At 37.2% G+C, this 25,492-nt stretch overlaps 1 protein-coding gene across 3 annotated transcripts in view; it reads left to right on the forward strand.

Annotated features, from left to right (window-relative positions):
• Positions 1–1,567: 1,567 nt before the first annotated feature.
• LOC122408223 (uncharacterized) overlaps positions 1,568–25,492 on the forward strand; it is a 64,471-nt gene continuing 40,546 nt past the window's right edge. For 2 of the 3 annotated variants that reach the window (XM_043414871.1, XM_043414872.1), the window contains exons 1-2: positions 1,568–3,973; positions 4,675–4,906. In XM_043414871.1, the coding sequence (XP_043270806.1) occupies positions 1,817–3,973; positions 4,675–4,906 (2,389 nt within the window). In that variant the 5' untranslated portion in view covers positions 1,568–1,816. The remainder of the gene's footprint in view (positions 3,974–4,674; positions 4,907–25,492) is intronic. The other variant, XM_043414873.1, reaches the window with a different exon arrangement.

Here is a 25,492-nt window from a genome sequence, read left to right on the forward strand (position 1 = left end):
GAAAACATCGGTGTAGCCATTGTTATTCATCCACTTAAGAGACGAAAAATTAGACAATGAACGTGCACTAAGTAGTACATAGAAAAAATTCATCGGCATACCGCAATAAACAAATACATTGACTCTTCGCTAAATCGACAAAGAATTCCCTACAATACATTTAAAACTAGTTACTATATATCCTCTCGTTGTTGATCCATATCAATTGAATCATACTGATGACCGGAGTACTTGTAAGATATGTTGGGTGAACGAAAGGTATATCAAAATTCCTTCACTCCGAAACGTGTTTATTAATAATGTTGATATAGTCGAATATTAATATACTTCCGATAGGCTATGAACATTTGTAGCAGTAAATAACAAAGAAAGCTGTTGTCAACAGTTTCTTCGTAATCAATTCACAATTATACATCGGTTTTGTTTTTTTTTCTGTGTTACGTAGCTGTAAAACCCCTTTTAGTTTCGAAGAAATCTTTTATTCGAGCGCATCACACTTCGTCCTACGGGATTAGGTCGACGCCATGTTGTCATAGGATAGTAGGGCGTAAACACGATAGATGAACGGAAGACCTGCGCAAACCAGCTCGTACAACCTCGTGCAACGTTTATTGTATCATTATATAACTTGATTTTCATTTCTACTTACGCAAAAAGGGAACACGTTGACTCGAGATCGATATGACGACAGGATAATTCTACATTTTGGAAATTTGTTTTTTCTTTGATTGTACATCACTGTGATTTCCTCTCTTTGTACTAATGTTGAATTATTAGTTCATTTTAATCGACACATTCTTATCCACCAGTTTCCTAGGAAACTATGCACATTTTACGGATGTAGTATTGATATTGCTGTTGCAGGAGCCATTATTATGATGGGAAAGACAGTGTGAATAGGGATGAAAAGGAAGAAGAGAGTGAGAAAGGTGTAGGAAAGGAGAAAATCGACGTAATGCAAATAAGAGAAGGATGCAAAGTTTAATAACGCAGATGGTTTAAAAAAGAATTCTGACAGTAAAAAAGCGCGCGCGCACACACACACACACACACACACACACGCCCACATGTTGATGAGAGACTCTGTATATATCAGCTCATTACACAGCTTTCTACGCTTCAAGGGGATACTCCAAAGAATGTAGTTTGCGTCTTGTCTTTCGCTTTACATTTCGCACACGGACTTTCTCCCCTCTCTCCCCCTTCCCCTCGACACACACACACGCGCAAGCATTGGAGGCGTACCTATTTATGTATTACCTTATCCATCGCTTTTGCTTTTCTGTCGCTCTTTATTAAACAAGCTATTTCATTTTCTCTCATTCCGTTGAGGAGCATCAGTGGAAGCCTCGCTGCCCCCAGATCCCAGTGGTGTGCCATGCCAACGAAGCAGTGAGGCCGTGTAGCCGGGCGCTTTTGCTTTGTGCGCGTCGGGTGGCGGTGGTACATCAAAGCCTCCTAGTTCCCGCTCCGGCCTTTGACGGCTGGGTCGCGGCCGCTTGCTCAGTCGTCGTTCGGTAGCGAGCCGGCGCTGCCGCCGCGGCCGCATCTCTTCGTCAACCGGATATGCAGCACGTCCCAAAACGTTATCAACGCGCCCATTATATCGTTATCTTCGGTCTCGCGCATTTACCAAGTAATTTTGATAACAATTGCTGTAAATTGCCGAACAACTTTGTTCAAAGAGAAAAAAAACAAAATACGGGATCGTACGTCAGTATATTGAACGTTGCGAATATTACAATAGAGTGTAATTCGGGATTTAAACGAAAAACATTGTGACTTATATGTATATGCACATGTACGTGAATGTATTATGTTTCCAAGACTTGTCAATATTAGTGGCAGTAGCTACGTCATTACAACTGGTAGCACTGGGAGACGAAAGAGAATCAAGTGTGCACGTAGCAGAGTTATCGCCAAAAAGGTTCGTAAAGTGCGCGCTGAATTGATAAGATCGACCATGGTGCGTCGAAACGAAAAGCACCAGAAATTAGATCATCAAAATTTCGTTGGAAAACGGAATATGCACTTGGAATATCCAAAAATTGATGCCAACGCGGATACTGCTGTGATTCATAGTAAAGCAACAATAGCAATAGCTACTTCACCATCCGATATAGACCGAACTCCACTCGTCGCACCATCGCCCCTGTTCTCGCCAGTTAAAATTGAGAGTGGTCGATGCGACAGAACGCGCACGCGCCAACCCCTGGATCCCAAGGCACTCGAGAACCAGGCACTACATTTTCTAAAGCCGGATAAAAATGATCAGCGCTTTATTTTTGATGAACAAAATCAAATACTTGAATGCATAGATACTTATAATGATTCTAAATTTTCTGAGAATGGAGAGGTTTCATCGAACCAATCAGTTTCTATAGTGGAAAATCAGGATGGAAAGCAATCCAGATTTTCGGATGATCCCGAAGAAAACGGTTCAAGACACACAACTGTCCCAACATTTACGAAAATTCAAACAGGGTGTATTGTTCAGAAAGGAGGAAACAAAAATTTAACTGATATAATTAAAAACCGTCAGAGTAATGTCACCTATTGTACCAAAAGAGCTGCTAAAAAAAGATTCGAGGATCCATCGGAAACTTATCTTGATTTGAAGTATGAAAAAGTAATGCAGTTCCCTTCATCACCGCATTCAACCAATCCTTCACCTGGTGCTCTTTCCGAATGTACATCTCACTGTTCAATAATTCCTTCGCCGACTTCCACCATATCCTCTTCCTCATCTTTCTTATCACCTTCACCGACATCTTCATCCAATTTTTCTTCGATCCGAACTTCCACGTCCGAAGTGATAACTTCGACTTCTTCTTCGGGTCCAAATCGATCTGTCACTTCAATCACGCATGCACCGTTAGATACGCTGAAGAGTGCTCTTGAAGGTTACGATAACAGCAGAATATATCTTGCTCATGTGTCATTTCTCGATTGGAGAGATTTACCCGGTCGGCGCACTGTTGACAGTGAAAGAATTTGGGTGGTTGGAGCTGCTGACCATGGTGGTCGTCACAGAACAAGACTCCTTGTAGCAGGGCGACACTGGAGACCTCGGTGTCTTAGTAAGGTTAATATGGTCACGCAGCCAGTGGTCTACGCTGGTGGTGGCAGTGGCTCTCTTACGGCCGATCTTTTTTTATGGTGGTTTCATCGAGAATTCGCAACGACCGCAATGGCAATGCATCCTGATGGCGCAATATTGGTTGCCGAGGCAGCTGACTATCTGCCACCCGAAGTCGAGTGTGTTACGGCTGACGGTCTCGTGCGACTCTTCGTAGTGCCGAAAGACTGTCTCGAGCCTCGAATCGTGGCAAACGAGCTCAGAGTGCGATTAGCAGCTGGATTACTAACGAGTGTTCGATACTCTCCTTATTTTGGAAAGTCAAGTCAAACAGTTCCCGGCGAGATTACTACAAATGATCTCGAAGAGAGAGTCAAAAGATTCACATTGAAAGAAGCCTTTGCCGAACTCCATCGTGCCTGGTTGGGTATCCGTTCGGAGACTTTTGCTAGGAGTTGGATATTAATGCAAGAACGAGAAAGTACAAGAAGTAACGGTCGTAGTTCATCACCAATAGGGGATGCCTTGTCATCGAGATCACAGCGGGTTGTCCACAAAAACGAGGATGGTAATTTACTCGGAGAGTTACTGAATCTTGCGCGTGAAGCTGGCCTAGATGTTGATGATTCTGATTTGCGAAGATGGGTCCACGATGAAGCGAGCGAGTTTGCTAAACACGTGATGAAAAAAGAATTAGTGGACAGTGAGGAAGACGCTGAATTGTATAAAAACAACTTAGAGAATTTTGAACCGGATTTAGATGATCAAGATGTTCCTACTGCTAGGGAAACAGTGGGGCTTTTGTCAAAAGTTCTCCTGTGGATGGAAAGAGAACCTCTGGATCCAGGACTTTTATTAGCCGTTAGGTCCATGCGTGAAACCGCTGCAATAATGGTAAGCGGATTTGATTCTTGTTGTAGATGTGAATCATGACCCTTCCATTAATGATTCTTCTTTTCATGATGAGATAATTTTACGGGTTATTTGGTTGGCTAAAGAGCTATTCACTTTGGATGCTGAGCAACTGGACCACTTAGGCTCATTTCACTATCGATCCTGCATTGCTTCTGCGCCCTTGCATTCCTCGTTTTTTCGACTTTAGGTTTCCCAGTGCTCTCGAGGCTGCTCTCCACGCGCTCGGATATCATAAGGCTAATTTGAACAATATAATTGGAATAAAAAGTGGCAAGGGTCGTTTCTGGGGGGTGGGAGCGGGGATGAATCGTTGAATCATCCGATTGGGAGTTGAGAATACTCGAAACGCCTGGAATTGGTGAAAACGTCGAGGGGCAACAAAAAGTATAAGAAAAGTGCTAAACGATAAGGCCTTGAGAGCCCTTGTTGAGTAGATAAAGTCCAAGGACTCAGTTCCAATACAGATGTTTATCTCCGATTTTTTTTATGATACGTTCATGCATATTAAGCACATCTTTTATGGTATAAACTGGAAACTATGTTGTGGCAAATATTTTCTTGTTAATCTTTACTCAGTGATTAGTTATATATATATATATATATCTTGTCAAAAAATGTTATATACGTTCATGAGAATGATTCAATTATCGTTTGTTTGTTTTGTTTTTTTTTGTTAACAGGCAAGCAAAATGGGACTCACAGGAACGCATCCTGGTGGCCTACCATTTTTCTGTCCGAATGGCGATCATCTGACGCAACCGCCACCAGCTCACATGGGTATACCGCCGTATGGAGCGCTGGACGCGGGCAAGGCGGCCGCGGCGGCCGGTGAGTACTGGCCACCACCCCCACACGGACCACCCTCACATCCCGCACACTGGAAACGACTTCTTGCAGCAGCAGCCTCCACAGGTCAGCCACGCCGCTTCACCATCCCTAAAAAAGAAGACAGTGAATTCTAACTCGTCCTCTCAAACATGTGTCGGTCATATTTCGTTTCAGCAACGTAGGCCATATATATACTTTTACGTTTTTCCGTATAAAATTATTCTAAACCGCATTCACGTACGTTTGAACGCGTCAGATCGTGAGGGAAAAAACATAAAAAAAACTGCATGGATCCCCCGTTTACTGCCTGATTAATCGTTCGGATGATCGGTTAGATGAAGAGCCCCACGTTGGAAGTCCTTGATTTTTAGATATACTGTGAAGGTTCAATTGAAACACAATACTCGGTTTTAACCCGATCTCAGGCACAGCAGGACAGTGCGGAATAGGTTAGAACACTTTGGTGCACTGCGAGGATTATGAAGTCTGTATTTTGAAAGCATATTCTTAGTTGAGCAAAATCATCCGGTCATGAAGAATTATTTTGAATGATGTTCTGCGAAATCTGACCGGAATCGACTAATTCATTTGCGACATATCACTAAAAAATGGGTTTTCCTTCAAAAACTCATAGCTCGACTTAGAAGTGAGACACATAAAATAATCAATGTGGCGTTTTTCATGGCTATAAATAATCTTTGTAATGTATCGCTCGTGCGAACGTGGAGTTGTTAACGAAATTTCAATAATGCGTTTTGCGTTTTTTCTGAAACTGTTCTGCAAGTTATTCAGTTTGCGTCCCATCAGAAGGAGAAGAGACTCATTTGAAAACCGACAAATTTTAATAAAAAATACTGTCCCGCTGTTCTTGAATTAGTCAACATGTGCCCGGCTTGATCGGGTTGAAACCAAGTGTTAATTTTCAATTGGACCTGATTGTATAATGGATCGGGTTATCTTAAGCATGCACACAAAGTTAAAAAAAAATCGTACAGTTCATCATAAAAAAAATTCACGTTCACATGTATCGTTCACGCTGTCGACACTGATGCATGAAAATTGTCAAAATAATGCAAAACGTATAAAAACTTTCAGAGTATATGCGATAACCCTGGTGTGAATGATTCGACAGAACGAAGGGTTACCACAATAACGTTCTTGAATGTACGTTCTCGAAAAATTGTTGAAAGACGGTACCCATGCAAAAAAAAAATTTCATTCACTTCACAATTCATATCGCTGATGGTCGTATATAACAACAATTTTTTTCCGAAAAACAATTAAATTTCTTTTTCCATTTGCACAATAACACTCTTCTCACTTCTTCTTTTTCAATAGCAAATCGCATTTATTTTAATCTCCAATCTTCAATGCAAATCATTGATTTTTGTCTTTGACTACATAAAGAGAGGTTAAATTAGTTTGAGCTACTTTCCCATTTGGTGTACAACCCCTTCATTTCGTGAGTTCCTTCTTTAAACCGACTCCATTTTTCTAACAATCAACAGTCAAAAAAATTCAAGTAGATCAAGGCTTATCAAGGTGGAGCCCTCTATCTCAATAAATATCCGTTACTATTCACCTCTATAATCGTTGCTCACATCATTATAATTAATGAATCCATATAATTGACCGATAAAGTAGTTCGCTGATGCGCTAAGAAGACATAGGAAGCAGAAAACTTCGACAGCAAACAATATTGTAAAAATCGGTTGATATCACGGCTCTAATAATGCGTGTCTTATCGGCTATGATTGAATTTCAATAATAATGATCATTGGCATAATTCACATAACGTACCATATTATTTTTTAAATGTGTTCGATACACCAATGAAACGGTTTGGGATTTCTTGATTTGACCAAAAATGGGTGGTGGCGGTGGCTGAGGTGGAGGTTGCAATTATATTTTTAAAAGTATCATCGATTCTTTGAACAACAGCAATACCTGAGTACGAGTGTGTCACGCATGAATTTTAACCCATCTCAGATCGGGGCAACCGGATGAGAGAAAAATAAGTAAATGTCAACATGAAAGAGTTCATTGAAATTTCCAATGCAAAATATTTTATAAATAACTCAACATTTATTCTTCCTACTCGTATATTTTGCACTGATATAGTCTATTGTCGCGAATGCACTCTACTTCTCTTAACGTTCCACTCGAATTATTGCTTCAAACGATTGCGCGAGACCTTAATCTTCCTTTACAATGGTACTCTTATTATGGTACCATAAACGACATTTCTACCATCGATATTCTCGAACCGAGGGTTGGAGAAGGGATTCACTTGGAAAAGAATTTTTTTTCTCTGTGAATGTGAAATAACTCGTCGAGGGCAGATTTCTGGTGTCTCGTTGCTTCTTCATCGGCTTTGGGGCCTCCAAAAAAGTCAAGGACGTAAATATTGATATTATCCGCGGTACACTAATTGAAAGAATATCTTTTTCAAGTCGAGTAGTCGACTGTGAAGCGCATTGCGTTTTCTTTTTTGCTTTCCCTACGCTCCTTCCTTAAGGACATTTTGATTTGCAATTCACAAATTGAAACTCGCGAACGCAAAAAAAAATACAAATTAGTGAGCATGAGTGTGTGTGTGTGTGTGTGTGTGTGTGTGTGTGTGTGTGTGTGTGTGCGCGAGTGTGCGTGTGTGTGTGAGAAAGAGAGAGAGAGAGAGAGAGAGAGGGAGCAGAGCGAAGGTGAAATAAAGGAAAGATAATAATAAAAGCTCACGAACCACCTTAACAAAGGAATCATAGAAGTCGTGAGATACCGCCAAAGTAGGAAAAGAAGAAGAGCTCACGGACTGGTGTCAAGTAGAAAAATCCGAAGAGGACTCGCCATCAGGCTAATCAGCCACGCGTACAGCCGCTCTCTCATACTCATGAACTTTTTTTTGTTTGTTTTATTCATGATGATTCTTCGTGAAGTTGTGTCAAGTGGCAAAATATATACACATCTGTTGCTTCGTACCCTCCGTATATCCGGAGGATGTGGCACAAGTAAACGTGATGGCGATATGAAGGATTAGTGTTCTCTCAACACAGATTTTTCTCCCCCGTTACAAGTTCCTGCTATACAAATTTTTCAAAATCATCGTCGTGATTTACACAATTGTGCATAATTTTTTTCTGCCACAGTATGTACGAATAATCAACCGATTCCAATGTGTGCTACCCAATATAGATTTACAATGAACGGAAACAATAAAAAAAAATGATTTACTGTGGCTAGTAGCTACATCGTCCCCTCGCTTCTTTTAATGTCACGGTTTGACATCTGAATACCAGAATTACCGGGCAGGAAAGAGTTTCAAAAGTTTTATTCTTAGAACAAGAGAACCTCGTAGGTTCATAGTAAGTTTTTCTGTTCGATCCTTAGTAACTAGCAGCAAAATATAAGGAAAAGAATGGTATTGATTCAACAGTCTTTTGCCGATGTTTTCTTCTTTTGACAAAGCCAAAAAAAGGTATTCCAACAATGTGATATTTTTATTTCACCGCAAATCCATTGGTGACAATCCAGCACCTTGAAGATTCCTTAAATATTCAATGAACATTTCCAATTAGTTCTATTTTACAATCTCGCTCTCCAACTGTTTTTCTAAAATTATTAAAATGATCCCTCGAATTTATTCTACTACATAAGAGGAAAACCGGGGCCCTGTTTGAATTGTCTTAAAAGTCGTATAATCGATTTATTGTTTTCAAGACTGGTTCTGACAAATTTAAACATGTCTATCTTTTTTCATAAATCTAGTTTTTCCCTTTAAGGAGGGTGGCTACGTTCGTCAAATTGATAAGAAATTGATCAAATTTGGTGATAATGTTCTTCAACATCAAGTGCGAAGACACAATTTTTTTCAAAATTTTCTTCTGCTTAGTTATCGAGTAATTACGGATTAAAGCAGATTTCTTATGCCCGGAATGTATACCTATATATATGGAAACGCTATGCTTATACACTTGAACTTTAGTGATCAATTACTCGATAACTGTACCGAAGAAAAATCTTAAAAAATTTGTATTGTCAAATTTGGCCCTAAAGAATATGTTCACCAAATTTTATTAAATTCTTATCATTTTGAAATTTTTAATGTATTTAACATGGTTTAGTATGGCAACATTGTATCGTCGGTAGCCACCCTCCTTAAACCTCATATTAATTCATATTTTTTCGAGCTTTGTTTTTTGTCATGAAGTTATTTAACGGAAATAAAAAAAAGTCGGTGTATTGATAACTATCGACATCGCAATAAATTTACGAATTAGCGGTATCAAAACGATTTTAAAATCCACAATTTTTGGATAATTATGCTTTTCGAAAAATGTCAGATAAAAGTTTGAATACAATGAACTCTCTCTTTTTTCTGAATCTGAACTCTGAAACTGAACTGTCAAATCATTTACCAGCCAAATAAATTTGAAGCTGAAAATGGATAATTGAATACATTCGCTTGGATTTTTTGTCTTTAGATAAAAATTAAAATTTTTTATCCAAATCGTCAAATAATTGAGAAATGTTCTGACTCTCAAGAATTTTATGCGTTATAAATATGGTGGCTTAAAAATACTTTAATTCTCATGACGTCCCGATTGGAAAGAATTGACTCTACGTGGCAAATACGAAATTCTAAAAAATTTGTAAAGCTGAGCACCATCACCGGTTTATCAGATCTGGTATGAATATGAAAATCATCACGCTGGAACAGTAGAGGTGCGTTACGAAAACATTTTGACGTGACCGTTTTGGCGGCAGAATGTTGGTAAATTAAAGCAAAAAATGGAATGCAAGAAATAAGATTAAATCGTGAAGGATAAAAAAAGAACGATCATCGTAGCAGCAAAGGGTGTGATTTATTATGAAAGCAATAAATTGTTATCTGCCAGTTAAATATTCCATAATGCAGCTTATCACGGTTTTAAATCTTTCCCCATTTTTCACTTCCGTTAGAGACAATCCATGAACCGGCTGCTTTAACAATCGAGGTCACATTGAAATTTTACATTGAGGGGGCAATAAAAAAGGTTTTATCCATAACTTTCGAGTTCGCATTTATTCGTGAATCGCGACAAAAATACATTTTTTCGCCATATGTTTGAGATCGCTCTATCTAATTATTTTCGCAAATGTAATTTTTAAATCTTTTAAAACATTATTTAATTACCGAAGATGAAAACGGGCATTCGCTACCACCGCGATCGAAACTTCAATTCTTACAATTTCTCCGACCACACCACTTATACGAGGACTCATATCAATTGATTCACATTAGATAAGGGGAATGCCCTGACTAATCTGATGTGATCATTCGTTTGATGCGGATGAACTGAAAGACCAAGCGTGCGAAACATTCTACATTTAGAATTAAAGTGGGCAGCCGGTTCTGACACTGTATCAATTTAAAACTTCTTGACCATACTTTATGAAAAAAGTAATTTTTCTTCATACCTCGGTCGAAAGTACGCACTTTCGGCCCCGATTTCAGGGCCGAAAGTTCAACATTCCTGCATTGGTAAAAAAAAAACACGCTCGCTGTGACAGCGGGAGCAAAAATTTTTCTCTGCACACCTTAGTCGAAAGATAACATTTCTGCGCTGTCAAAACTGCACGCGCTTCATTTGTCTCGGCGGGAGCAAAAACTTTTTTCTGCATTCCGAAAGGATTGACGTAATTATTTTTTTTACTTTTGACGTTTGACGTTTGAACAGATATTGCTTACGTGTTTTTTAAAAGGTTGTGTCTAGTCATCTGCAAACCGTACGAATAAGATTATGTTATTCATTCGGAAATATGTTATGGAAATGCCATATTATTTCCAAGCACTATTATCAAAACAGTACAAATCCGAACGAATAACATACATTTATCCTTCCAGATAAAATCAATGTGAAAGCCAAAAATAAAGTGACCAGGCTGATAAAATGAATATAGTCGTTCGGAATAATGATTTATTTTCAGCTTCATAGGAATGCAAATATTCATATTAATTATCTTTGCTAATATCCTGTTTTTTTTTATGCCTGCCCCCCCGACCAGCAGCACTCGCTTCGCTCGTGCAGCAAATGTCGGGGGCAGGCATCAAAACATCTTCTATCGATAGTTGCGTATTTCGGAAGAAACGTACTTTCGACCGGCTATGAAGAAAAATAGTATACACCATACGGGCAGAAGTTTGATAGCCCTGAACTGCGCGTCAAATGCCCTCGGCTTCGCCTCGGGCATTGTGACGCGCAGTGCAGGAATATCAAACTTTCTGCCCTTGTGGTGTAATATACTATTTTGCTCTCAGATCATTCAAATTTCAAAATCATTCCATCATTATTATAGTTCCATAACAATATCGAAATTTGCATTGTCCAAGCATAACGAAATACTATATTGTACCTTTTTTATCTATCCTATTCCTTGCAGCATGATTTAACATTTCACTTTGTAAATCAGAAAACTTATTTGTGAAAATTAGTTTTTATCGTACCTCAATTGCTGAACATCATGTATTCTAACATTAGATTATGTGTAAAGTTAGTGACATGTTTTATCCATAAGCAGAAGATTTCATACAAGAAGTCCACAAATATTCGTAAGAAAATCACATAATTGCGATAAAAAAAGTTGAGACAAGTATACGTTTACTCGCCTCAAACGTAAATTCCGGGTGGCGAAAAATGAAGCCAGGTTTTCACGAAAAGTCACTATATGAGTGGAAACATCAACAGCATGAACAGTTGAACGGATTCTGAACCATCAACAAAAAAATCTTCCAATTTATTTAAGATAAAGTTTTTCTACTCTAACACAATACGTTTGGAACATATTTTCACAAGCTATGTCCAGAAACATAGTTCATCACACTGAGAAAGATGTGCCACGCATCTCCTGGATTATATAATTAACATACTAGCAACACAATGCGGGCGCTACGCGCCGGGCACAAAAACTAACTAATACTACTGCTTGACAACGATTCATGCCAACGAATAAAAATAATCATGGCAACGAATATAGGCTTCACATTCCGATATATTCAAATGTCTTTTTTAATAAACGTTCAGGAGGGACGAACGGTTTAAGGAATATTAGGAAGAATGATAAGATGAATAATGAGAATGAATAGATAAATAATGAGTAATAAGATAAATAATAGAAGAGAACAAACAAACCTGATTGGAGTTACGCTGTCATCAACCTGGAGGGAACGTCTAGGATTTGATATAATATCGTTGGAAAATTTAAAATTTCGAAATGACACGAAAAGGCTTTAATAGATTACCTATTTTGGTCCCCTACGGGCCCCGGAGGTATCAGAGAGGTCGCTCAAATTATTAAGAGGATGGATCAGTTGGTATATCGCAACCATGAGTGCGAGAGAGATAGTTGCAAATTTCGAAATCGAAATTCATTGACACAGTTTGACCGATTAAAAAAAAAGCTCTATCAGTCGATTTTTGCCATCGTTCTGCGTAGGCTGACAGAGCCTTTTTTTAATCGATCAAACTGTGTCAAAGAATTTCGATTTCGAAAATTCCAAGCGAGGTTACCGATTGACCCATCCTCTTAACGCGAGAAGGTTAAACCAGAAATACAATATGAGGTGAATTTTATTCCTATAACTAGAGAACTTACAGCGATATACACCAGAGACGGGCGAAGACAATTCTCCCCGCTTATCACACCCTTCTCAACCCCGCATATAGGACTCGGCCGTCGAACCTGGAAGAGGGTGGACGTGTTTCCGTGATCCCGCGGAAACTGATAAAGGTTCCGTGTATTTAAAAATTTTAGAACAAGTGACATGAAAGTGACAGTGTACACCAGTTAAATGAAAAAATTAATTAAGTAAAAAATAAACTAAATAAATAAATAAATAAATAAATTCTCATTGACTCAACAATACACCAAGAATAAGATGGAACCATGAGTACAACCGGCCAGTCTCAATGATTAAGCAATGAGAATCTTAACGATTAAACCAAAAATTAATAAAAGCTAAATGAAATAATACATTAAAATTATAAAAACTAAATATTAAACCACATCAATGTATAAAGAAAATGACACACTATATTCTCCCAATTTCCCCACCTCTCGAGGCTAATCCAGCTTACGAGGAGTATAATAAAGAGAGAAGGGAAAAAATTATCAACATAAACATAAAGATAGCGTTTGCTTAGGGAAATAGAACATGGAATGTAATTGATATTCTATTGTTCCTTCCCCTTTGCTCAACAACGCAGCATAATCTTAGATTTACATTCAAATAAATTTATATTAAAAACAATCTACACACATATATATATATATAGAGGAGCTCACACCAACCTCAAAACAAATCGACCCTTGGCCGAAGCGGTTTATTACCAGTGGCCAGGCTAGCTTCACGGATTATACGTGACGCTAGCCAAATAGAAAGAAGAAGAAGAAGAAGAAGAACCCCGCATTTACAGACCGGATACGGGAGTTCACACACTCACACCACAATTTTGATAATGGAAGAAAAGGTAATAGTGAAGGTGAATAGTTTAGTGCTACTTTCTCTGTTTGTATTGGTACGTCCTTGAGTCAGGGGTTGGTGCTGCTCAATCACACGTTAACGGAGCACAGTCTCTACGCGGGTCTACTCTGTGGTAAGCAGCGGATTTACGATACCGTCGCGAGCACTATTGGTACGCAGTTATTCCGAGGGACGACCGGTTGTATGTTGAGGATCAATCAAAACTAATGTACAAAAACCTCATCACAGCGACGAGAGCCCAAAAGCAATCGCTGTGATGGGGTTTTCAGTGCATATCAACATTTCAGTCGTTACCAGGGGCATCCACGAGCCACTTCGGAGGCCGCGATCAGGCGATACCGAATCGGCGGATTCCCAGGGGTTTCTTGTACTCGCGATGGCACGAGGCTTCGCGTAGAGAACGAATCAAGAGCGTTCCAGCACTTTTCATGAGGAAAATATATTAGTGTTGAGAGTAAACGGTCATATCTCGTGTTACCTGACGCGTGGAATTATCCTCGCGTCATAAAACAATAAAATTATATTTAATAAATCGATCTAAACGCGGAACGTGACAAAGGACTAGGGTGTACCAGCGCGCGCTGAAGCGCGCGTATAGGAGTTTATTTGCGCTGCAGTGCTCAAAAAAAGCTTATAACCACTCGCGTGTATACACAATTGTCAAATTGACAGTCCACAATTGTCAAACTGACAGCAGGACTCCATATTTGAGAGCTTCAGCGACCAATCACAGTACGAATAAAGCGACAACAAAGCCCTCTGTTGGTGACCAACTTCGGGCGTTTCTCACCAACTTTTTAAAAGGGGATTTTAATATTCCTCAAAAAAGCCTTTTTGTTAAATTAAAATTTTTTTTCGATTACATCGTATTTTTAAAATATCGCTTATTTTTTTGGTTTTTGTCTATAACTTTCTTAATAATGGTCCAAATTGAAACTTTTTCTTCAAAATCTTTGTTTTGATATGGTCGTTACAGAAAAAAATTAAAAAAAAAATAGTCGAGATGTTTTTAATAAAGATTTTAAAATTTGAAATATTAAATGCTGTTTTTGAAGGTGAGCGTATCTTTCGATTTGAAGAAAAAAAATATATTTCAAATAATAATTCTTTTAACAACTTTTAACCGGCTGACTGGTATTCATATAGTGCAAAAAGAAGTCTGGCCCATTCTGTTAATGCATTATATGTGTAGGCTGGTCCTTATTTGGGGTTGGAATTTTTGTCTTTCAAATCGACCCCCTAGTTTGACTCCAAATCACTAAAAAAGACACCACCAAAAAGTTAGGGTCAGTGGGACGATGGGACAGGGTGCCGGCAAGCCCGGTCATCGTTTTAACTTCAATCAAACTTTTGTTTGCTTTTTCTTTGGCTACTATTTTTTTCTAGTTTAAAAGCATGTTGAGTCTTCGAATTGTACTCGAAACTCATGTCAATCATCATTGAGAACAATCATTCAAGTATTTATGTAACAAATAGTCATCGAAAATCGAAACTACGTTATGAGTATTGCCAAATTTTGAGAAGTAAGCACTTCGAGAGTAAATAAAAGAGACGTTGTAAGGAGAAGAGGAGTAAAGAGATACAAAGAGATAGCGGGACAAAGGAATGGAGCAAACAGGTGGGAGAAGAGCAGAGCAGGAATACAGAGGTAGAAGACAGTAATCATCGTACCGGCAAATCGAAGAGTCTGGAAAGGAGAGGGAATCAAAGTGGAAAGAGTAATGGACGAGAAAATGTACGTGATTGGGAATAACATGGTGGATGTGTCGAGAGAATTGGTGAAGGAAGTAATAAAGGATTTCAGCGGTGGCAAGTGGAAGAAAACATCGGTGGAGGACAACGACAGAAATATGAGAGAAGGAGGGAGAGGAAAAGTAAAGAGAGTGGAAAGAAAAGTGAGACAATTGAAAGAAAGAAGGGCGAGAAGAAAGAAGACGTTAGGAGACAGGACGTAGAAGTGGACTCGGAGGAGGAAGAAAGAAACGTAAGAGAAGGGAACAGTGGAAGCGGAATTGGAATAAGAATCGGAAGAAAAGAGCTACGACAGAAAAAATCGAAGAATATGGCTGGATGGAGAGGATGAAGGTAGGGGAAAGAGAGAGAGAGAGAGAGATAAAAAGAAGCCAAGAAATCGGGAAATGTAGAGAAGCGTGAAGAGAACAGCAGAAAAGGAAAGGGGAGACAGAAACAAAGAAGAAGAGAGAAAGAAAAGAAAAGAGGTGGAAGATAGGCAACAGTAGCAATAAAAAAAGCGACGAAGGAGGAAAAGAATAGAACATGGGCCGAAAGAGAAAGGGAAGGCTGATGAAGGCAGGAACTAGCGGAAAAAGAAAAGAGAAAAAAAAACGTGTGCATGAATGAAGAATGAAAGGTGGATGGAATAGTTTTAGCTGAGAAAGAGAAAAATGTAAAAAGGGGTGGAAGGGAATATGAAGGTGTAGAAAATTGTAAAGAGGATGCTAGTACGAGGTCAGGCGATGGTGATAGTGAAAGTGGAAGAAGAGAAGGATAAGGAGGAGAAAGGAGATGGAAGAGACGGGAGTAAGTGTAAAGGAGGGCTGTACGTGGTGGGAAAGGCGGACAAACTTCATGATAAGAGAAACAGCAACGGAGGAGAAAAAAAAGGAAGGAAGGTGGAAATAAAAGCAAAGGGAATACAAGGGGATGGGATGAGCTGACGATGGAATCAGAAGAAGGAGGGATGAGAGAATGGGTACGAGGATGAGAGAAGAAGTAGCCATAGAAGAAAGGCCCGGGTAGCGACGTGTATCCAGGGGAAGGGAAAGAGAAAGAAGAGGAGGAAACCATAAGGTAAAGGGGCGCAGAAATAAATAAACGCGCGTGCACAGACACGCGCGCGTGCGTCTATTTTATTTCAAACTTTTTAAAGTTTATTACTAATTTCTCAAGGTGGATGGGTGACAGCTACGTGATTTTTGCAGTAACTATATTTTTCGAAAATTTCAAAAGACGAAGCTTGCTTGAAAACAATAATTTTATTATTTTAGAAATATAATTGGCAAAGAAGCAACATTTTTATACAATTTTATTATTTAAAAAACGTTTGTTTGAGTTCATTTTGACTAACGTGGTGCAGCAGCTGCCGCTGCTGTTGATGTCACGCTGTCAGTTTTGTTTACAAATTTTATGGGTTATGAAGTGAGTTTACTGTCCAAAGTAGTATTTCAGTGGAGGAAAATGAAAAAATGAACAATCAAAAAGTTTACCGGGATAAAATCGTCGTTTTGTAAAAATTTACAAAAAAAACCTGGCGAAGCTAACGAACGACAAAATATGACCAAAAGGTCGAGCTGACGTCACGTGTGAACGTATGGACACATGGGGCAAAACGAACACAGTGTCCATTTCCCGAAACTGAAATTTCATCAAATGCATAAAAATTTTTTTTTCGATTCCAAATCATGTCCTGACCATAGATCCTGGTAAATTGTTGAATTCCACGGTGACATCCCCAAAAAATTCAAGTTTCAGAGCAAAATAGATCCTAAACTACTTTTTCACTATCTATTCGCCATTTTGACTTATTTTTAAAAACCACAATAGTAATCAAAGTACGAATAAGGAAAAAATGTTTTTTTTATTCATTTTTTACAAAAATCCCACTCATAGCTGACATCTTCGTCTTCAACACATGTACACAAGGTGTGTGCCCATTTTTTGCATGTTGCACAGTAAATCCAATCTTCGGAGGACGACGAATATAGCCCTTCGCAAAAAATGCAAGAAACGTCTTCAAAAGACGAGGACTTGGCTGCCTTGGTGAACTTTTTTCTGTCTGCTAAACTGCTACATTTCGAAAAATTTCGTTATTTCGATTTTTATGCCTCTTGGAGGCTGTGTCCGTTGTGCCCCGGAAAATTTTTGAAGAAATTCTGGAAACTAGGACCATGAATTAATGATGGGACTCCGATATAGTGCGAACACGAAATATGCCCCAGCATATTTCTTTTGATTTACATCCAAGGAATGGAGTCTGAATGGTCCTATTTCTTTTCCCATATTACCGAGTTGACATTCTATTCGGGAACAGTCGCTTGGAACGGCTGTATTTTGAAAAATGTCGGTTTTGATTTTTATGCCTCTGAGGGGCTGTGTCCGTTTTGCCCCGAATTTTTTTTTTTACGAAATTCGGGAAACAAGGACTGGGCATCAATTTTGGGACTCAAAAATAGTTCAAAGACCATATGCTCATCAATAAAACTTGCTTAAATCCTTAAGTGTCCATTTTGCCCCATACTACCATATATTGAATGCAGCGTTGTCAAACGTTAGTGATCCATTTGTCGTGTAATCCGAATGATTTCTCATCAGATATTTTTTCATATTTCAGCCGATTTTCAACGGTAAGGTTTTAAAACTAAAATACTTATGTATTCTTGAATATCCACGAAATGCAACGATCGATTTTTTTTATGAAATCTTGGATATAACTAACGAAAAAATTCAATAACTTTTCATGTGTGTACGGCTTTTATATGCTGGAGTGATAAATGTCAGAAAAATCGATATTCAATAATTAATTTGCTGCTAAACTACACAGTAACTAGCGACGAAATTTTGCAAATCTGTCCAGTACGTATTCATTTTTGCCTACCAAAAATATCATCGCGTAATCTTGGATAGCGAATATTCACCCATCTACCTTAAGTGAAGTTTTTTAATCGTGAGTTTTTATGTTTTTTTTAACATTTTTTTATTTCACACTTTTTAAAGTTATCATTTTTTTAATTAGAAAAACCGGCAGGGTGTCAACTTGACACTAGACAATTCACCAATGCATTGTTCGCGTATATCTTTATATATAAAAGCTGCTAAATGACTCCTGAGCTTTGTAATTCAACAAAATTACATGTCAATTTTACCCCCATGCGAATCGTTTTATTCAGAGAAAGTATAGTCTCCGCGAGAGCCTCGGGCCAGCGGACAACAGGGCTGTCAATGTAATTGACCCGAGACTCTACCGGGTCTCTTGATGTAGAATTGACGCACTTGGCAACTTGGGAGTTTAGCCGCTGTCGAGTTGGGACCCTACCTTGAAAACAACAGCTTGAAATGAAAGTAGCAGCATACAACAGTGTGAAGTTGTCGATAATCGAAGATAATCGAATATGACCATACATGGCCATGGGATATGTTCAAACGATGTGTAACGTTAAAGTTAAGAAGGGTGGATCACGAGTTTGCGGGGCAGGCGGTGAGAGAAAAACGGGTATGCTTATGCATGTTTGTATGTTTAAGCTTATTACCAACTGCTGATAGTGCATCGATAAAATATTTATATTCTATAACAATGTTGTTATATGAGATGAATTGTATTGCAAATTATTTTAAAAAATCAATCGTAAATATATTTTAATTCATTTGTATGACTTGTTGAAACGCGGCAACATCAAAATTCTTTTTCTGATGATATCAGCTGTGTATCCTCCACATCTTGAGTAGTAAGCAAAAAATTGAGAAATTTTGGTCGGGTTAATTCGGCTCACGTCGGCTTCAACCGAGTTTCGTGCTCACACATGTTCTTCTTCCTCTCACATGCACATACTACTAATTCAAATTCCCGCGCGTCATTACTACATTTCTTACATATGGAAATGTAATTATCAAGTTTCGAATTTTATCGAGAGTTTTCATTAATTTCTTAATACCTATGAGGTGAGGGAACGTAAATCTAGCATCAAATAATTTCTAAAAGTCCACTCTTCCTTTGTTAAATTTTGCACGAACATCTTATTATTTTTTCATTCTGTTTTCTTGAAATATGAGTGATCGTATTGCGATTGCCATAAGTGCTTATGCGTAACAGCGAAATTTCAACAATTTATTACTAAAAAACTACGAGGTCAAAGCATCTCAAATTTTGCACAAGTGTTTCGCTATTATTCGTGAACATAATATTATTTTCAGCCAATTTATATCATTTTTATTTCGCGATCAACCTCCTTAAATAAATTGAAAAGGTCGCGATGAATCTTGACATACTACAAATAAGAACACTGGCCAGCACATATAGAAAATGATATTAAATATTGGCCAAGACGATTATCAACGTTCTCGAGAAAACTGGCGATAAAGGAATATCCCCCCACCCACTGATCACAGTGAAACGCATAACTCTCGTCTTTTAGCCCTGCGGACAGTCTGGAGTTAATAAATAAGGGTTGAGGGTAAAATTATTAGATTTTTCGATGGGAAGTTTGTATGCTATACTACATTAACAACTGTACATCTCTTAAGAGACTTAGAAGAATAGGGTCTTTTTTTTGAGAATTTAGATAAAAAATGAAAATTTTGGGATGATTACCATTTTTAATTTTTTTTTCTTTTCTCCGTAAGAAACTTTGATACTTTTCACAAGTTCTCTGAAATTTTAAAAGTAGGATCTTTTCGCTTTCTATTCTTTTTTTCCATTTCAAATTTTTTTTTTTTAATTCAGCTTATTTCTAACGACATCACTTTGGAAATCTTCTAGGATGTACCGAGAACCTTAAAAGTTGAAAAACAATGCTAATTATATGAATTAAAATCGGCAATCATTGGAAAATTTTCAAATTTTTTTCGAAAAAAAAATTAAAAACAGCCCTGAATATTTTTTATATTTTTCTAAACTACGCTCGAAAACAAGGAAAATGGAATAAAATTTATGATATGGCCAATGTTTGGTCAGACTTTTAAAAATTTAGAAGTAGGTTAATCGGTATAAAATTCATTTCAATTTTTCCCTTTTACACTCGACGCTTTTTTCTTTTATGTACTTGAAGACTCTGTAGTCAAAATTATTTGATAACCTGTTTTCTTGGGTATCAAAAAAATAATCAGAAATAATCAAACAATATTCAGGGCCGTCTTTAATTTTTTTTTATTTCTTCGAAAAAAATAAAAATCGAAAAATCGAAAAAAATGCTTCTCAGTTCGTTCCGCGAGAAACAACTAAAGCTAGAGAGCGAATCTAATAGAAATAGAAATATCTAAGAAGGGTTCGTGTAAATGCGTAAATGTGCTGAGGGTACAGAAAAGAAATCAAATGTGCAGAACGTGAGATTGAATCAAAACCAGCAATAAGGATGAAAAGAAGTAGGGTAACATAAAAAGCTTAAAATTCGACGATAACAGAACAGGATAGTAGCAGTGTTCTTTGCTATGACAATAACCCTTTGCTGGGTATTTTTTCGACCTTCCTCTGTTCCCTCCACGATGCTTTATAGCCCAGTGTATATAGGGCATCCCACGCCAAATGGACACTTTTTGACCCGTCCCCCTTCGATTTCATTACATTTTTTTCTTATATTTTTATATTATGTGAGAAATTTTCTCAATTTTTTTCATTTTTTTTGCCCGCTCTTTTTTGTGTAATTTGTTTCATTCAAAACTCGCTATATCGATATTGCAATGCTTATAATTCTTTCAATAATGTATCTTTTGCGATGTTTTTAAAAAATTTTCTCATTTTTAAAAGCACTTTCAAAAAAACACAGCAATGATTGTCTTGCATGGGTTTTTTTTGTTTCAATTTATAGCAAAAAATATCTATTTTCAAGCTGACTATCTATTTTTATTTTTTTCAAAAATCTTTCTCAAAAACTTCGATAAATTGAAGAACTGTTGCCACCGTGGGTGCCATCGTGGAGAAATGTTTCAAATTATATTTTTTGAATTTTTTTTGTTCAATTTTTACTCGAAACTGTTTTCCACTATTCAATTTCATGATTATTCAAACTTTCCAATTAGTTTTATTCGTAATTTATTCACTTATTCATGACTACGTAAATGTTTAAATGGTTGAAATTTTTTTTCAATTCTAAGCCTTGCCGTGTATCTGTCACTTGTTTTGACCTGCTCTCTAGTGATTCAATTATGGGATATGACAGATTATTATTGGTACACAAGATCATTTCTTTGGATCCCTTTGTAAAATTGTAGCTTAGCATTTTTTCCAATGTTTGCTGTAATTTTCAGACAGTCTTAGATATCGCCTTTATTAAAAAATCAATCTTTTATCAAGAACATTTTTAACAATTTTTAAATTCCATCTAAGTTACGTGCAGCATTAAAAAATCCACGATGTCAATTAGAGGCCAAGTATTTTCTAATGAAAAAGTTACCATTTGAGTTACGTGCAGCACTAAAATTTATGATATCAATCGGTAGACCAGTATTAGTAACTTCAAATTTTAACATTATGAAACTGTTCTAAAAAGCTTTTAAATCCAAAAAAATCAAATAAAAGCTAAAGTCATTTCTCAAACTTTCAGGATCTTCTAGTATTATTCACAAAATTCGACGTCGATTGAATTGATACAAATTATGTTTACTAAATTACTATTTTCTAATTTATTAGAAAATACTTGGCCTCTAATTGATATCATAAATTTTAATGCTGCGCGTAACTTAGATGGATTTTTGTTCAATTGATTCAGTTATTAGAATAAGATAAGAAGAACGTAGCATCGTTTTTCAAAATGTTTTTAAGCGCGATATTCACATTCTTTATTTCTCATATTTTATCACATTTCCAGAATATTATCATCTTTAGCGTTTGAAACTATTCAGTCTTTGGGTATAGAATGAGGTACAATCCCCCAAAATTTCAATCCATTCCATTCAGGCAGAAAAAATTTCCCGCTGTTTGGAAACAGCAATTTTTTCAGAAATCAAGTAGCTTTGAAAAGTCGTATATAAAAAAGAATGTGGTAACATAAAAATTCGTGTTTGCAGTAATACTTTAATGGAAAAATTTGAACCGTATTAAAGTTGTCTACTTGAAAAATTATCACGTTTCAAAAATACGGGAAATTTTGTAAAAACAGTAATTTCAGAAAAAGGTGCAAAAAATTTTCGTTTGAAGTAAAAAACCCTTTTTGTTCTGAAAAGTGAAAGATTAAAGAATAAAAATGCCTCTTCACACGAGTCTTTCTGTTTCATAGAGTTCGCATGCAAATATCGTGAAAATGGTTAAAAAAAATGACTTCATAAGGATTTCAAAAATTTCTACAGCCTTCAAAATTTTCTTAAATGACTTCAAATTTGGGGGACCATCTTTTTTTATAACCTACTTTTCGGGAAAAAAATCGGTATCCAAATCGCTGACCCAACCGTGCAAGCTGTGGTCGAAAAACAATGGATCTGCCCATATATATATATTGTAACGCTTTTTCCCAGATCAAGCGCCAAATTAAATTATTCCTCTCGTTGCTGGGCGCCAGTCGAGGGTTTCTCTTCGGCAAAATTTTTATTTAATAAAACAATAGAAATAATTTCGAGAATCGACCCGACTAGAAAGGTTTACGATATTCTCGGTAGAGGGGCGTGAGTTTTCTGGAGGAAAATAACCCGGAAAATGGAAGAGAAGGGATTACAAAATTTTATTTATTATAATAGAAAATTGGAAACAAGTATAATATTAGATATTTCCCAAAAATTTCAGTAGTTCAGGCAATATAAAATTTTGTTAACAATTTTTGCCTCTATTAAATATTCGTTCTCGGACATAATCCATACGATAGTAGTTCACAATTTAATAAAACGAAAGTAAATTTCACCTACGAAATTACGATAAACAAGTTCTCGGTGACGGAACACAAAAATACGGTAATTCTTAACCCAAGACTCTTGTCCAGATGTAAAGTTCAACTTTACGAATTCCTCTCGACAATTCTATTAATTTCACAACGATAATTAATTAAAATACGATTGATGGAAAGATAATTCAAAAAGGACGTTAGAATTTACTTCGCTCGTGCGACAAAGTAACCATTCGATATCGTTCTTTTCTTCGATAATAATTCACCGATTTACAAAATGTTTGCACGCAAAATATAACAAAACGAGACTAAAATATGAACGAGACAACGGCTCACCGCAATGATTTCAGAAATCTTAACTCCGGCAATTATCCTCAGAATTATTATTCGACTTCAGGGCGTTGGCTTCTCTACGGTAAAATTTGAGGCTCAAGAGAATACGTCCTTCCTTGTTGTGGTCCCAATTTCGAATAACGAGATCGATTCGAAATTCGAAATTTCGTAACGCGGTTTCTTGAGACCTAACCCCCCACCTTTAGTCTCCTCGTTTGATCCTACTTCTAACGATTTTTTCGAGAATCTTCGAGATTGATTCGCATAATAATCAAATTAGTCATTCGAGAATATTCGATGTTGACAAATTTCGACGTTGGATCTCGATGCTGTAGACGCATCGCGAGTTCGACGGTTCAGGGTGAGGGCTTCAAGTTAGCGTCCCACCGCTCGATGTTTTGAAACTCGTACTCGATGACCAACGAGATCTACGATGAATTGACGGACGATCTTCTACATTTGAACTGCCCAATTTCTCTGCTCTCGATTCTTCTTTAGAGACTCGTCGCTCGTTCATAAAAGTATTTAAATGGGAACAAAAAAAAATTAAAAATAAAATTTACAAAAATGGTTACGTTATCACATATGAGACTTTTGATATTATTCATTCGAGAGGAATTCACACACAATGTCGAAAGACGCATTCCCCCGAGCCATTTACTGTCGAATTATGCATTTTTAGTGACGAGCAAAATTGCCACGTTACCATATATATATATATATATATATACATATATACATGATTGCTCTCTTTTTTCCACAGTCGCTGAATTTTCTTCGGAATTATCGTACAGTGCAACTCCGGATCACCCGGGGTTGCCCGGAATAAAAGAGTAATTTTCCGGGTGGTGAGGCGCCGATAATGGGGTTGCAGACTGCCGAGTCGACTGGAAAGTGATTAAGCATACATGACGAAGTCTTCGTGAATTTGCTGGGATATTACGAGTCTCCATACCCCCTCTTAATCTGCCTCCTTTCACTTCACGGTTCCTTGATTCGAATATTCGTCGTCTCCGTACCCATTTTCTTCAAGGCACAGCATTAGTTTTCCTCCCATCCCTTTTCTAATTCATCCTGTACATAAGCGTTTATTTATTATGAATTTGCTCTAGCCAACCAACAGCAGTGCCGGTACACAGATTTACATCCACCAAATTCATTAACTCAATTAAAAACTACCCCATTACTTATTATACTTCTCTCTACGAATGACTAGAGACATAATTGAATAATAGAAATGTAATCCTTTGATTCATCTCTATTCCTTCTTTCCTTGAGTACGGAGATACAATCTTGATAAAAATTTTTTTTTTTATTATTCGTTTTCTGATTCAGAGAAAAATCGCAACAAGTTACGGATTAGTTATAGAAAATCTATTGAATAAATTAAGCTCATATCGGAATAAAATGAACTATGGGGAATAACAGGCTAATTCCCACTGGGTAGAAGGCATTCTGCACCATTTTGCTCAGCCGTGGCCCCGACCATTACGAATTTTCTTGAACATTTTTTCTGAAAGAATACAAACGGAAGGAATATTCAAAATCACAAATTTTATCGCCAGTTTGCAATATCTTCTCCGATCTCAAATTTTATAGTCACTAACAGCAACGCGGATGCTACGCGCTTGCTTTAATTTTGACATCTAACATATGCTCCGGGATAACTAATGATGCTTCGCAGCAATTCGGCCATAGCAATGAATAAACAAAACCATGGAAACGAATAAAGACTTCATATTTCCATATATCGAAATGTATTTTTAAGAAGGGCTTTGGCAATACATTTTTCATCAATTACCAACTATTTTCACGATTGATATTTTTTTCAAACATTGAGAATATTTAATAAATTCGCCATATGGACTCTGGTGAAGTGCCAATTTTTTAAGCATTTCGAAATATCCCCCGTCAAATGACTAACTTTCAAGTAATCGACATTATGTGGATTATAAAAGATGATTGTTGGACAATTGATGATGTATCTATTAAAATTAGTGGCAGAAATATCATTGATGCGGATCTCCGGTACATACAGTGAGCGATGAAATTATTTGTACAGAGGATATGTTAAACCAAATGTCATCTGTACGAATACTTTCGTCGCTCACTGTATATTCACTGTACGTATTGGGTAGAGGGAGAGCAAAAGAGAGGGTAATGATGATATACTCGATATTCGATGGACTTCGGGTAAAATAAAACAGATTTTTCCTGACGCAATTGAATTATGTAACGATATGCCCAACTGAATAACCGGCTTATTAAAACGTCCCAACT

This window comes from Venturia canescens, chromosome 3 (assembly GCF_019457755.1).
Source record: "Venturia canescens isolate UGA chromosome 3, ASM1945775v1, whole genome shotgun sequence".
NCBI classification, from domain to species: Eukaryota; Metazoa; Arthropoda; class Insecta; order Hymenoptera; family Ichneumonidae; genus Venturia; species Venturia canescens.